The sequence below is a fragment of the Micromesistius poutassou genome (genome assembly GCF_964030765.1).
Source record: "Micromesistius poutassou genome assembly, chromosome: 5".
Taxonomy (NCBI): Eukaryota; Metazoa; Chordata; class Actinopteri; order Gadiformes; family Gadidae; genus Micromesistius; species Micromesistius poutassou.
In genome coordinates, this window is record NC_140275.1 from 10,190,307 (window position 1) to 10,205,280 (window position 14,974).

Genomic DNA, 14,974 nt, shown 5'->3' on the forward strand with positions numbered 1-14,974 from the left:
CCCCTCCCCCCCCTGGCCCACTCCTAAAGTGCCGTCCGGTCTCATTAGCGAAACAGATGAGTTCTGGAACAAAGATCGGAGAGTAAGAGTTGGGAGGAAAGAGAGGAACCTCCACCACCACCTTCACCGTCCGATGTCCTTCCTCCCCACCGTTGCTCCACTTAATGAGTCCAGACCTCGGGTCAATATGCCGCCCGGCTGCCGGTCAATAGCGGTTACCTGCAACACAAACACTCAAAACCTGCTTTCTTACAAAATCAATGTCCTATTAGTCTCCACCCTCTATTGCTTACCCCAATCTCATCAGTCGCCTCTGGAGAGCTCGGCGGCCCATGTGTGACAGATTAAGGCTCAACGATCTGAAAGGGTTTTGGGGGCTCCACTCCCATCAGGCCGAGACTGCTGCTTCCATGATTTTAAAGTAATAGCTTTATACGAAATGAGCAAATACAGTAACGCCGACGGGGGTTGGGCCAAAGTACTATCGGCAAACCCATAAAGCTCTGTCTCCTCCAGCGACTTTCATGTTATTTCTGAATCAACATATCGCTCAGAAGGTTGCGGCCACACGGATCTCATCTCACCAGAGGAGCTTGGAAGCAGCAGCAGCAGCAGCAGCAACAGCAGCAACAACAACAGCAGCAGCAGTAAAGGACTAGCGAACAGCATGTCAGACATTAGGTCCAAACTTTATTCCTTACATTTTTAAACCATGAATGTTCATTTTTCATTTTTGCACGCCTAAAACTCTACTGGTTTTGTATACAAGAGTCTAAGAAAAACAACTGCACAACACCACAAGGTTGACAGAGAAAGTCCTATTGCGGCCCACTCAAAGTGTTCTTCCGTTCTGCTTGAGGCTTTGCGCTCCTGGTCCACTTTGTGACTTGGAAATCTTCTCAGTTTATAACTCCATGTATTTCCAATGGCAAAAAAAAAAAAATCAAAGTCGATGCAGATCCTTTAATTGTCACCAACATCGTTGTAATATCCAGGTTTTCTACCCTTGGGATGCCTTGCGTCGCTTTGCATAGATTGCAGATGATCCTTCCAGGCCCCTGTAGGACGCTCCTTCACCATGTTTCCATGACAACGACCAGGCTTATCCATTACCATGGCTTTTCAACAGGGAAATGTTTGATTTGAGTTTTCTTTTTCTAGAAATATTTTAAAAAGGCTGTTCAATTTACATGGCCATTTTTGCAGCGAGGAGATATCAACAAGTTATTTACACAAGTTTGCTTTACAGAGACTGAACCTAGACCTCATAATATATCTGCATCTGCATACCTCAAAGGCAAAACGAATCAAGGAAACAAATCGGTAATGTAACAGTGTACATTGGCATCGTTGAGGATATCTTGGTAGCACGAAGGTTAAATTACTGTCGAGAAGGCGCAAACAAAAAACATCCAGTCCTTTCCGTGGGCCATAATAGATATGTCTCACCATCAACTGGGATAAATATCAAGGAAAAACAAACAAAACTGGAGTCACTGGAGCACAAAATACATACATGTCATCAAAGTGATACCTATACATGGAACAAGGATAGGAAAATGTACAAACCCATGTGAGGACCTCTCTTTTCGCACATAGCCGAAAAAAAGGTATCAGATTAATATATTAATAATTATCAAATATTTAAGTCGGCTATAAACATACTCATTTGCGTTTCTTTCCGCCGACATAATTCGATTCAGTCCACTGAAAAGAGTCTCGGTATGTGCTTAATCAGACCCACATAGGTACCTTCTACGTTGTACAATCATACCATTTCCTCCCGGATGCCAAAATTTGCTGTTCTCTGGTTCAAAGGCAGCGGCGATGTTTGTTTCACCGTTAGATTCCAAACCGGAGGCTATTAGGTCTCACGAAAGGCATCAGGAGTCCTCTGTTTTCCGTCCTGAGGAAGCTACCGGGCCTCCACCTCTTTGGGGTTGCGGGACGGCGAGTAGTCCCGCGGGTCCTGGGTGGTGGAGGTTAGGGGCGTAGTCCTCCTGGGCGAGGCCGGCCTGGTGCCCCCCGCGGGCACCAGAGGCGGCGGGGCGCTGAGCGCGGCCGTGGGGGGCGTCCTGTTGAGCAGGCCGTTGTGTCCCGTGGAGGGGCTGAGTCTGGGGTAGGGCATGCCGCCCAGGTGCTGCATGAAGGGGGCCATGTGGGGCAGGTGGCCCTCCATGGGGGACTGGTGCAGCTGGTGCAGCCGCGCGCGGTCCAGCTCCTCCCGCATGTGGATGCGCTCGCGCTCCTCCGCCTGCTGCCGCATCCTCTCGTGCTCGCGCCGGACCTCCAGCAGGTGCTCGTGGTGCTGGTAGTCGTGGGCCTCGCGCTCGCGGTACGCCCGCTCCTGCTCGTACATGCTGGGGAAGCGGTGGCTCTGCTCTGCCCGCAGCTGGAAGTCCATGCGGCGCTGCAGGTCCAGGCTGCGGTACGCCTCCCTCAGGGGGTCCCAGGGGAAGGCCTGGTGCGGCAGGCGCTCGCGGCCGGCCGCCAGGGGGCTGACGCCCATGAAGGGGGCCATGCGGGCGCGGTCCAGCACGTTGAGGCTGCCCATCTGGTGCATGGCGCTCATGGAGAGGGGCAGCGAGTGGGCCATGGGGACGCCGTGCATGCCCGGCATCTCGTTGGCGCGCTGCGACTGCATGTGGAGCTGCTGCTGGAGAGGGGGGTGGTGGTGGTGGGGGTGTCCCACCTGAGACATGGGGACGGGGGGCGCTTGGTGCGGGGGTGGGTGCGGGGCGGGCTCGGAGCTCACCACCATCACCTCCTGCTCCTCCTTGCGCTCCTCTTTGATCTTCATGTCGTTCTTCACCTTGTGGAGCATGTCCATGGACGGCGGCTCCTTGCGGTCGCCGTCCTTCAGCGTCAGCGGCGGCGGGCCGCCCATCATCTTCACGCCCTGCTCCGCCATGACGCCCTTGGAGTAGGGCGAGGGGGAGCGGTGGGAGGCCTTGATGGAGTCCTCCGACGCTCGTCTCTCCATGGCGTCCTTGCCCGGGGAGCGGCTCTCCTTCACCTTGACGTCGGCCATCATGGAGGCCTCGCGGTGGCGCTCCAGCAGCTCCTTCTCGGCCTCGCGGACGCGGTCCACGCTGCCGCTGTGGTGCCGGCCCTGGTCGCCGGAGTTCTGGCTGGTGGAGCGGATCAGGTTGCTGATCTGGTAGCTGACCGGGGCCGAGGCGGGGGACGAGCGGTTGGAGTGCCTGTTGCGGTCCACAGAATCTCTGCAAGGACAAAATATATATTTTAGTTTAAACACAAAAATAAGAACGCCGCTACAGATGCACTAAATACAACGAGATTTGAACAATGCTAATACTAATCATTTTGTATGTAAAGTATGTTTAAGTATGTTTAGTTTGATATTCACACACCTCGTTTTGTTTTGTGATCGCTCCACTAGGTTGAATCAAGTGTTGGATCTTATGCTTTGAACTAACTATCTCTGAAAGTGATGACACAATGGGCCCTGCAGACATCAGCAATTCCCTAAAAATAGTTTTCAACCTAGAAACCCTGATTATGTAACAGGGCTCAGGAGTAACACTTTCTCCTGGTGGCACTGGGGTCCGCCAACTTTCTCACTTGGTGGCAGTGGCACCCTAACAAATACGGTTGCACCCCCTTTTTCCGCCACTTCATAGCGGCAATGGCATGTTGAGAGCCATCTGTGTACATTCATCTGAACAAATGTACTCTCTCAAAATAATTATTTTTGACATTATTGCATAGGTGGTATTTTCATGTTTTGCCACCAGTGCCTCCTATATAGTCTGTGTGTGTTTTTTTGCCCCATGCTTTTATCTTGAATAGCATTAGTGCTGACGTGCACAGTTAGTGAAACGTTGCACAGTTCACAAACCATCATTTTAGCCTTGTTTCTCAACTGGAACTTAAGTGTGTCGTGTTTCCAATGACAGCTCTCACACCAAGGCTGCCGACATCCGCTCTCTTGACTCCCAACAATGGTGTGAATGCTCTCATTGGAAACAGAACACAACTACCCCTCACACCAAGGCTGCCTACAGCGGCTCTATGGCTTCCAGCATTGCTCAAAACGAGACCCAAAATCGTATCTTCCGATCTTCCATATCGGATTCGGACCAACGGGGATGGGAAAGCCACGGACTTCCTCAGCACACAATTACTCGTAATAATGTTATTCAATAAAACATTTGGTTCTAACCAATTGAACCGTTAACCGTTGAGAATATAAACGGGGAAAAAGCGGTGACATCAACAAATGTCTGCGTTGCAACGGCCCTGTTTGGAAAAAATTACCTCAAATCCACGTCATCAATGGCAAATGCAATAATTTCGGTCGCAGTTTTGAGCCCTGAGTAATACATAATAACAACCAGCAGTAATATACGGTTGGCTTCTATTGTGCTTGGAATGCCAGACAGTTACAGGGCACCACATACAGACAATGTCGTAATCAGACTCATTACTGTGACAGAGATGCACTGGGAGGGAGCCATCCATTCCCGCGGAGGCTCAGAGCGAATCCAAAGACAACTGGGGCCGTAAAAAAAAAAACAATCATTTGGTTCCCAACAAACCCACCTGTCTTTATCCTTCTCCTCCTTCCCGACGGACGAGTCCCTCTTCTCCCTCTCCCGCTCTCTCTCGCGGTCGTGGCTGTTGGCCGAGCTGCTGCGCTCGCCGTCGGGGGCCTTGGGCCACTGCGGCGGCGTGGGGAAGGACGGCGGCGTGCGGTGCAACCGGTTCCACGTGTCGTGGTGCGGGCTGCCGAAGCCACCCAGGCTCCCGGGGCCCTCCTTGGGGCCGAATACGCTGTTGGAGCCTATCGGAGAGAGGAGACAAGGGTGGTGGCAAAGGGAGACAGGTCAGTGAGATGGACGATGGCCGGGTCTGGCCATGGACCACCCAGAGCAAAAGGTGACCAACGTTTCATCGCAGGACATTGATCACTCGTGAGTGTGCCGATTTCATTTGCGAGGAATACAGAACGTCCTGTGTGAAGAAATGTACAAAAACGTTTGTTTTAACCACCGATGCGTGAGTCATAATTTCCTCCAGGTATATTTGTGCATTGCAATATATCCTCCTGCAACATAATTCGAAATTAATCTGATCATGTTGTTGCAACATTCGACATGTTCTTGACATTCGTCTTGTATGTGTGATTCACTCTACTAGCAGTTCACCGTTGAAACTAACAGTTCACCATTGTCTCTCTCTGTACTTGCATATGCTTGCGGGAAAAGGCAAGGCAACCGGCATTGGAATAGATGAAGAGCATTGGACAGAATACATCGTTTTAAATAAAAACCAGGGGGAGACTTAAGCGTTCAATGCCTCGTCTTTTACTCATTTCCAAGTTAACAACAAACAGAGCAACTCGTCTGCCAGGGCAGAACCGCAACAGGGGACAGAACGACAGAAAAAACACAGAGAGAGAGAGAGAAAGAGAGAGAGCGCAAGAGCGAGAGAATGAGAGCAGAGAGAGAGATAGGCTTCGCCGGGGGTGTGCTACGAGGAAGTCCGCCGAATAATGAATAGATGAACAGAAAGCAAACAGCGGGCCTGGATGCGTTTTTTTGGCAGGAGGGGACGGGCGGATTAGAGCCGGGCCGTTGGACGGTGGCTTGGGGATCAGGGGATGCAGAGAGAAGTGTGAAGGGGTTTGGTGTTGGTGGTCCTGCCTGGGCCACTGCTGGGGCGGATTTGGCAAAGGGGACGAGAACTAAGTGTCTTGGTTTTCCTTTCTCCCTGTTCTGCCTCTCCCTGTGGTCTCTCTCTGTCTCGCTGAGTTTCCCCCGCTCTCTCTGTGCTCCAGCTACCAGGGGCCATCGTCCAGGAAGGAGGAGGGGGGGGGGGAGGAGGGTGACTAAGATAGGTATGGGTATGTTGGGGGGTCTGGGGTGGGAGGCTGGGGTCGGTGGGTGTAGAGGGAGATGGAGAAGGGGAGAGGGGGGGGGAGGTGGTGGTGGTGGTGGTGGTGGAGGCTGGCGCTTACCAAGCGTGGGGTTGCCTAATCCACCGAAGGCACTGGTTGAAAGGTTGCCGAGGCCACCAAAGGTACTGGAGCGACTGAAAGGATCTGTAAAATGCCAAACAGCGATTAGCAAAAATAAAAGGGGGGGGGTTGGCTACAGTAAGCCCCCCCCCCCCTCTCCCCCCCCCGCTAACCCACCCACTCGGCTTTTCTCTTACAAGCGAGCTGTTGCTGTTTTCTTATTTTATACTGCCTGACAGATGCTGGACCCTCTCCCACTCACTACAACGGAGCACTGCTCCTCTGACCCAGCTGGGAGCTAGTGGAGCTGCACTGCCTCATGGGAAAATGAGTTTGTTGTTTTGGTGTGTGTACTCGCTGAACTGAGCTGGGGGATGGGTTATGGCTGGGCGGGAGGGGAGGGGGGGGGGGGGGGGGGGGGGGTTGGGGGAGAGTGGATGCAGATGAAGAGCAGGCCATCTGAAAATAAAACAAGTCTCATAGAAATATAGATTGTGAATTCATTGTGAAAATGAATGCTTCCATCCACTTTCCACCGATGAAGACATGAAGAGCAATGGTGAAATCATAATGTGCAACAATATTCCACCGAGAAAGAACCCTCTTGATGCCAAGTTACCCGTTGCGTTAACAATACCCAATAAACGACGCCTGGTCTGATTAATTTCTTTGTTTCTTAATTCAAAAATGTGTTGCCTTCTTTGCTGCCAACATCTTCCCCCGACCAAATTACTGATTTTTTTAACCATGAAAGCAAAAATGTTGTTAGCTACAGGCGAGTTGAAAATCAGCATGATCAGCCTCAACAGCATGCGTTTGGTTATTTATAATGTATGTAAAACGTATCTTGTCTCCATGGAACACAAACATCACCCTGGAAACCAGACTTGTTCCTTTCCTTTGTTTTCTCCTACCTTTCATTCACAGCTGTAAGTACTAGTACTAGTGTAGTACGAGTCCACCTCCAGTACAACATTACACATTATCGTAATATATACATCATGTCTAATATGACATGATAAAATCATGCTTTCCTTAGGGTTAAAGCAATATCTTGGCTACAGAGGAAGCTTCAGGGGTTACCAGGGAACTTCTGAACACAATCACAGCAATTAAAGAGCTCACCTGTCTAACACCCGAATATCCCAGACACAACCCAACACCCCAAGGGTTTCATTTCATTCACCATCATGTCTTTACAAGCTCACATTCAACGGCTTGCTTTCTGAAATCCTAATAATGCTCATAATCCAAACAATAAGTTGCAGATTGACACTTTGCTCCAAAGAAGACGCACAATCCCAGTAGAGTCCCGTTTGTTTGAGATCATCGCCGTTGCTCTTTTGCTCTCCTTTCGGGTAAAGGTGGCGTGCCCAGAAAGTTGTGCGGTAGAAATAATTATAAAAACAACAACAAGAAAAAGGTAGAGTAGAGAAAAGGGAAAAGAAAACACATGAGTATGGGTTACTTACACTTACCCGCCAAGTGGCTCGGAGGCAGGAAGCCTGTGGGATGGGAGGCGGGGCCGTAAGGGGAGGGTGCGTGGTGGCCAGGGCCTATCAGACGGAAGATAGAAAGAGAAACTGTAAGTATTTACCAATCAATCAGTGCCATTTAATCCCTCAATTAGGCATTAAGGATAACACATGATTAACAGGAGATAAGCAGGGGGCTTATCCGTGACCCTTGGATCCCTGTTGCTTTCGCCATGTATTTAATGTAAACAGTCTGCATTCTTTGCAAACAAACAAGGCCTACTTGCTAAGTACAAACCAGACGGCGGGAAAAAAAAATAGACTTAAAGGGAGCAGAAGAAAATTCACCATTTGAAATTGTCCCATTTTAAGATGTGTCTGTGTTGTCTAGATGTGAATATCTTAAGCCCTAATTCATGGGCGCTTTGATGCGCCGTCAAAGCCAGCCCCTTAAACCTAAAGTGGTGAAAATGCCCGTGGTTAAGATATTGTTAATGAAGGAACCAATTACACACGGCCTATGACACACAGCGGCATAATTACCAGTAAAAGGCTGATCGCCCCGCTGTTGCCCCCCCAACGCAGGGCAGAGCCGACAATTACGGGAGGAGAGTCATGCATATTCATGGATGTCTCCCTCACCAGCAAAACATTTACCACAACAGCACTACAATTATGTGAACCCAACATGAAAGGCTCAAAACAAATGCAAAAAAAAAAAAAAAAAGAGAGAGAAAGAACCCAAAGCCTGAATAATACCCTGGATGTGTTTTTTTTTTTGTTAACGGCTGTTATGAGAGCCGGGTTTACGACATGGAAGGGCATACATATTTATAGCAGAGCTCATATGCATAGAACCATACTGCTGCAGAGCAGAGCAGTGCTGGAGATGGGGGCACGTAGTGCTGCTACTGACCTGAGGGGGAGAACATGGGTCGCGCCAGGTCATGGGGGTAGGGGAACCCGGGGAAGACCCCCTGGCCGGGGGGACGGCTGAAGAGGTCCAGCTTGCCATTCATGTCCAGTTTGTGAGGATCCAGCTGCATCTGCTGTTAAATGGAGAAAACAGATAGACAGGGGGGGGGGGGGGGAGAGGCAGGCAAGAGAGCGAGTTTAGAGAGAGCAAAAAAAAAGGGAGCGAGATGGAGAGAGAGAGAGAGAGAGAGAGAGAGAGAGAGAGAGAGAGAGACACAGAGCGACGGGGGGGGGTCAGTGATCAGTGAGTGAGAACGCCACTTTCAGCAACAGAGGCTTACGCTGGAGGGGGCTTACGGCGCGACCCTAAGGCGGCTCGGATGTCAAACGCGGCGAGTCAGGACAACAATGGCCGACGGTGTCATAACAGAACATCTGTAAGCTGATTAGGGACAGCAAAGCCCTGGGGGAGTCTGAGAGGGGGGTGCGCGAGAGGGGGTGCGCACAGTCCTTTCCCTGGGTGGTGTGGGGGGGGGGGGCTAATGCTAGCATTAGGCGGTGTGCTCCCTGCCAGGCACACTATCATCGGGGGGGGGGGGGGGGCCTGCCGCTATCACCGAGCACACAGGGCTCCTGTCCTTGGTGTTATTCTTTATGTCCATTTCCTTTAATGAGTCCTCGGTAGTATTTAACTAAATTAATGGCGCACATCATCCCACATCCCCCCCCCCCCCTCCTCCTCCCCCCCACCCCACCCCACCTCCCCTCAAAACCCTCCTGACCTTTAACCCCCCGGGTTAGACCCCTCTCCGGATTGAACAGCTTTTCTATGACATTGTACCACGTGACCCAACATGAGAACCAAGGGGGGCCGGCGTTCATATGTTATATGCATAACACATATGGTATATGTGGCGGCAGCAAACGCTGGACATAAAGAACCAGGTGTCTGTCTACCACTAGGCTACCACCTGGGAAAGCCAAACGTTTCAAATTCAAATCCGATCTGAAAATCTGGGGTTCTCCATTTGCGCTATCCATCTGACCCACCTTCATCTTTTGCTGATGGTGGTAGATCTGCCATGCGATCTGGACATGCACTGCACACCACTTGCCAGGTTTCTGAGAATCAGAGAGAGACCTTATGGTGAGCTCACAACCGCTTGCAATTCATCTCTTCTTATTGTCTGGCCCAAGCCAAGTTAAAAGAGGGGGTGGGGGGGTGGGGGGGGGGGGGGGCGGTAGCTTATCAGAAGACAAAAAACAAAAACAAACAAACAAAAAAATGTAATAAAATAAAAAAGCCCCAGAAAACCCAGACACCTCTATGCGCTGACCATAATCCCAGTAGTGACCGTCTGCCCCACTCCAAGTCCAATAAGAGATGGGAGGGATTACATACTGCATTGTGATCAGGGCTTTCTAATACAACATGGTTTATTTGTACGCTGAGGCTAGGCCTGAAAGGGGTGAAGTCAAGAAGGCATGACAGAAACTTACTCTGACAGACGACCTGAACGGATCTGATATCTGTACGGAGAGAGAGAGATAGAGATGGAGATGGAGAGAGAGAGAGAGAGAGAGATAGAGATAGACATAGAGAGAGATGGATGAGAGAGGCAGAGAGTCATCGTTAATTTCACCATGGAAAATATTAGAAAGCATGTGGAGTATTGGTATACGTATCAATAAAAAATAACACAGCAATTGTTTGGTGTGTCATTTAAAAAGAAATGTCACTGTTCATTTTCAAATTAACTTTTGAATTTCGAACCCGATAGCCATGCCAATCCTACGACGCTTTCCATGTGTGGACCTAGAACGGGATGCTTTCGTCTCCGTTCCTACGGTGGGTTTTATGTTTTTTTTTAAAGCCACTCTCTCACAATGTTATTACTTTGCTGCTCGACACATCCTTCAGTGAGTGAGTCAGACCCCGCTTTCAGCGGCGGGGAAGAGACTGAGAAGGTGAATACAGTTTCACCGCATAACAACGTCTCAGAGTCCACCAGCAGCAGTTGTTATTGCAGTGTAGCCTTTTCTTCCTTCTCCCCAATCAGAAGTAAGTGTGTGTGACTCGGGATTCGGCATGCGAGAAGCTACTTACCCTGGGATCCTTCTGTAAGAGTGTGTGTGGTACCGCCCCCGGACGCGCGCCCACATCAATGGGATTGGATGCCTGAGAGACAGAGATAGAGAGACAAAGATAGAGCCAGAGATAGAGAGAGAGAGAGAGAGAGAGAGAGAGAGAGAGAGAGAGAGAGAGAGAGAGAGAGAGGAGACAAAGGAACAGAAAACATGAGCATATTGAAGATAAAAACAACATACACTCTAAGGGCCCTGCTTAGACGGTCTAAAACGCAGATGTGAAACGCAAAGTCAAAGTCGCTTTGTGGGCGGTTCTATGGCACTGTTGCTATTATGATGGCGAGATAAATGAGCTTTGCGCCCGACGCAAATCTAAAGTGGGTTGGTCTGAAACCTGTAGGTGTGTTTTGGGCGTAACGTACAATAGACCAATGAGAGTGCCATCTCCCATCCCCTTTTAAGAGCCAGGGCATTTGACGTGACGAGTTGATATTTTGACAGCGCGTTTGCATTCTCCGCTGAGACAGATGCATGACCACATAAATTTCAAACTTCAAATGGCTCAGTTTATGGCCAAATAATAGGCCTAATTCACACATGGAATAGCGTTTTCTTCTACAACTTCAGAAACACTGAGTCGTCGTGTAAATTGCGGCAAAGACAACTTAACACATGTGGCATAATGATATGCTGCAATACATTAACAAACATCGTTTGTTACCAGTATTGTATACATTATTGTTATCGACTTGTGTTCATAATATGCATGTGTCCCCCCCGTTAATATACATCGCCATGGACTGTATTATGTGTTACGTGTTTAGTTTGCGTGTGTTTAAACAGGTGCGCACACACACGCGCGCCAAGCATCACCCGCATTCATTCATTCTTTTAAACACTCACTCGCGGTAAAACTATGTTTTCTTCATCAATCCCGAAAGATATGGGCTTGTACACGATGTCTGTGTCAAGAAAATATGTGTTTGCTGTACGGTGTTTGCAAAGATTTTGTTTTGGGAGGCTGAAATATACTTTGCTTGAGTTTATTATTGTTATTATTATTATTAAAATGCATTGCATAGCCTACTCTACTGTGTTCATTCATGCAGCCCCTGTGGAAAAAAAAAAAGTTTCCACAATCTATGCTATTTCTATTCACTCATATGAACAATCTTTGACATCATAATTTTTAAATCAGGCTAATCGTTTGCATGTCTGTGCTGTGTATAGCCTACGTGTGTGTGTAAGCGTATGTTGCAGTTCCGACCTGCCATGGCACGTCAAAATAGCAACACCAACTGCGCTATCCGCTAGTGCATTTAGACCAGTTGCGCAATTGGATTGGTGTGCAATGTTTAGATCGGTAAAATAGCACCAAGTATCATTTGCGCCGGAACACGCCTCTGCTTTTCGCTGACACGCCTCTCCAGGCGCAAGTGTAGTGGCGCCTGCTTGCTGAGTGGGAAAATCAGCTTTGCGCCGGGTGCAAACTAGCAACGATACATGCGTCGGTGTAGAAAGTCAACTGCGCCGGGTGCAAGATGCGTCGACTCGCTGGCTCAACCCCCTAGTGTGCCGTAGGGATCCAGGTTTTGATTCTGACCTGGGGTCCTATGCTACGTGTCATTCCCTCTCTCTCTCTCTTTCAACCCCGTTTTCTGTCCCTCTTCAATGTCCTGTCCATATATGTAAAAATAACGCCATGAGCGGCATGAGGTTGGCCTACATTTAGCCTCAGGACTAGCTCTGTAGCATCTATCTCTCACCTAGCCGCTACCTCTACTGTAGCGCTGACGTCAACCGATAGCCCTGCTGCAGTGATGCTCTGGGCCATGAGCCAGACCACAGTGAAACAGCCCAGATCTCTCTGATTACCTCGGCTAAGTCCTTTTGAGCCCAAGTGCCTGGATCAGCCCTATTAATCCATCCCCGCATCGAGGATTGGCAGATCCAGGAAGGCGACCCGTGTTATTTTCCACTGACCCCCCCCCCCCCCACCCCCCCCACATCACCCCCCCCCCCCCTCCCCCAGCGCAGCCTCTCTTCAAGGATACTTAGGAAGGGATGGATGGGAGGGAGGGAGGCAAGGGAGGGGGGGGGGTTTAGACACACAAGAGCAAGGCCTGTTGTGTTGCACCAACCATCTGGAGAGGCCTCTGACAAAAGGGGACTCCTCTGGTAACAGAGCCCGCTGTGAATAAGGCCAGCGGATTTAGGCCAGCTTTGATTGCTGGCTTACACCAGGGTCACAGCCACTGGGGATCTGTCAAGCAGCCCACCTCCCACCCCCCCCGCCCTCTCCCCCTCTCCTACTGGCTGCCTAGCCACCGCAAAACACACACACACAAGCACACAAACACACACACACACACACACACACACACACACACACACACACACACACAAACACACAACCACACAGACATACAGAGCCTGTCCTTATCTTGCTCGACACGGCTTGGCGCGGAACGGTTGGGTTCAGCCCTGTGAGAGCCAGGGCTCAGACCACCGCGGGGCCCGTGTGGATCAGAGACCTGCTTTGCATAGCCCAATTATAGGAGGGGGGGGGGGAGAGAGGGGGGGAGGCCTGGAGAGACTTATCGGGCCCCTGGTTCTTTCCTCTACGTATCTGCTGTGGCTGCCACTTGCCCCCGTGGCCTGAATGTTAAGTGAGTCTTAACATTCATGCTGGGAAAATTCATGCTGATTATGCCGGCCTCTTTTTTCCCTCCCCCACTTTTGCAATCGAAGGAGAGGGGGGGAAAAAAAATAATAATCACAACAGAACAAAAAAAACAACCTCTGTGAAAGTGCATTAAGCTTGTGCTTAATAAGGTATGACATTACACACTCCCGTGCACACAGACAAAAGACGCGGACAAAACGAAATGCGTGCGTTCATGGCTGGAGAGTGCATGTATGTGTACATCTCCTCTTTATTTCCTAATGCCCTAATGAGTGTGTGTGGTGTCTATGTGCGTGTGCGCGTGCATGCTGGAGTGTGTGTGTTGCGTTTATTTTTTTCCGAACGAGCACTTGTATCGCCTCGGCCAATGCGTGGGTCGCGGGAGAGAGAGAGAGAGAGAGAGAGAGAGAGAGACAGAGAGAGAGAGAGAGAGAGAGCGAGTGTGGAGGAGGAGGAGTGAGGAGGCTAGGAGCTGACCTTGGGCTGGAAGGCTCCTTGCAGCGAACTGAAGGGTCCTGTGTGCGGGATCAGCGGGGGCATGCCTGGCATGGTGGGGGGGTAGGAGGGGAAGAACTGGGGAAGAGACATTCACACACAGAACAGCTCCTGAACTCTGAACGCAAAAAAATAATAGACAAATAAAAACACACACATGGAGTACATGGGAGGACTCAACACACACACACACACACACACACACACACACTAATACACACACAGCCACACGCACTTAACAAAAGGAAATCAATCTCAAGGCAAAATTCAAAGCTATGGTTTTTAGAATGTTTGCTTTGGCCATACAGAAGCTGGCAGTTTGAAAGAAACGACTTACGTTTGAATGTCGATGAACGAACGAATTGTCCAGTTTGGGGCCGTATTTGTCAAACTGGAAGAGAGAGAGAGAGAGAGAGAGAGAGAGAGAGAGAGAAAACAAGAAAGAAGACGTGTTAGTAAAATGGGAAACTCTGAAAAAAAACAGCATGTGACACTGGCCAACCTCTTCAACAGAGGGGCTACTTTTAGACAGCAGATGATTCAGTCACTGCACAGAACAGGGTTGCAAACGGAGCAGAATTGGCCCTCTGGGGTGAACTGGGGTTTGGCTGGCCCCAGTCACGGGCTACCGTCAACGGCCCCAATAGATCGGCACTTCAATGGCTTCAACTGTCCGTGCACTTCGCTCCAGGGGACTGTACAACCCAAGAGGGCCCGCATGGATTTTCCAGACGAGAAAGCGCAAGCGGGTGTGGGTGTGGGTGTGGAAACCGAAGCCGAAGCCTACGAGAAAAATCGTCTGAGCAACAGTCGGCCGAATTATGTTTCCATTAAACTGGAAAATTTGCAGCAATGTGAAAGTAATTGCTTGTGATTGCTATGGACGTTTTGTTTTTTATGAGAGGCAGAGGCCATATAAAAGGATCTCGTGTTTTTAAGGAAGGGTATTTAGTAGCGAACTTGAAAAGAGATTTATGGACTGAAAACTGGGGACATTTTCTGCACGTTAAAAAAAAAATAACAAGAGGGGGATACACAAAAAAATCCTCATATAAGTTTGAATTTGTCTTTTTATGGCTGGAATTGGATCGGGCAGACGGCATTCGCTCCGGCTTGTGGCTAATCTGGGACAGCGCGGCGTGAAAATGGTATAACCTTGAAAGGCTGGATTTGTGTAATGAAACATTTTCTGAGGCAGAGCTTGTGACTAACTGAATAATCACAATTAGAATTTAACATGTTAAGCCTACGGTCGCCCTAAAAGTCTTATGCGAGCTTTCCAGATCACGTCCTCGGCGCATGGGACTGGTTATGAATGGTTATGAAATTGAG

At 49.6% G+C, this 14,974-nt stretch overlaps 1 protein-coding gene across 4 annotated transcripts; it reads right to left on the reverse strand.

Moving 5' to 3' along the window:
- Nucleotides 1-670: 670 nt before the first annotated feature.
- Nucleotides 671-14,364, reverse strand: fbrsl1 (fibrosin-like 1). Of its 4 annotated transcripts, none has more exons than XM_084467540.1 (10): nt 13,980-14,364; nt 13,625-13,720; nt 10,481-10,552; nt 9,874-9,903; nt 9,424-9,495; nt 8,375-8,504; nt 7,456-7,539; nt 5,984-6,067; nt 4,567-4,807; nt 671-3,224 (listed from the first exon to the last, which is right to left on the reverse strand). In XM_084467540.1, exons 1-10 carry the CDS (start codon nt 14,127-14,129, stop codon nt 1,916-1,918), a joined length of 2,268 nt encoding a protein of 755 aa, XP_084323666.1. In that variant the 5' UTR covers nt 14,130-14,364; the 3' UTR covers nt 671-1,915. The 4 variants fall into 4 exon arrangements, with proteins under 4 accessions (XP_084323666.1, XP_084323665.1, XP_084323668.1 ...); XM_084467539.1 differs by having other exon boundaries at nt 8,375-8,507; XM_084467542.1 differs by lacking the exon at nt 5,984-6,067 and having other exon boundaries at nt 7,462-7,539; nt 8,375-8,507.
- Nucleotides 14,365-14,974: the final 610 nt, after the last annotated feature.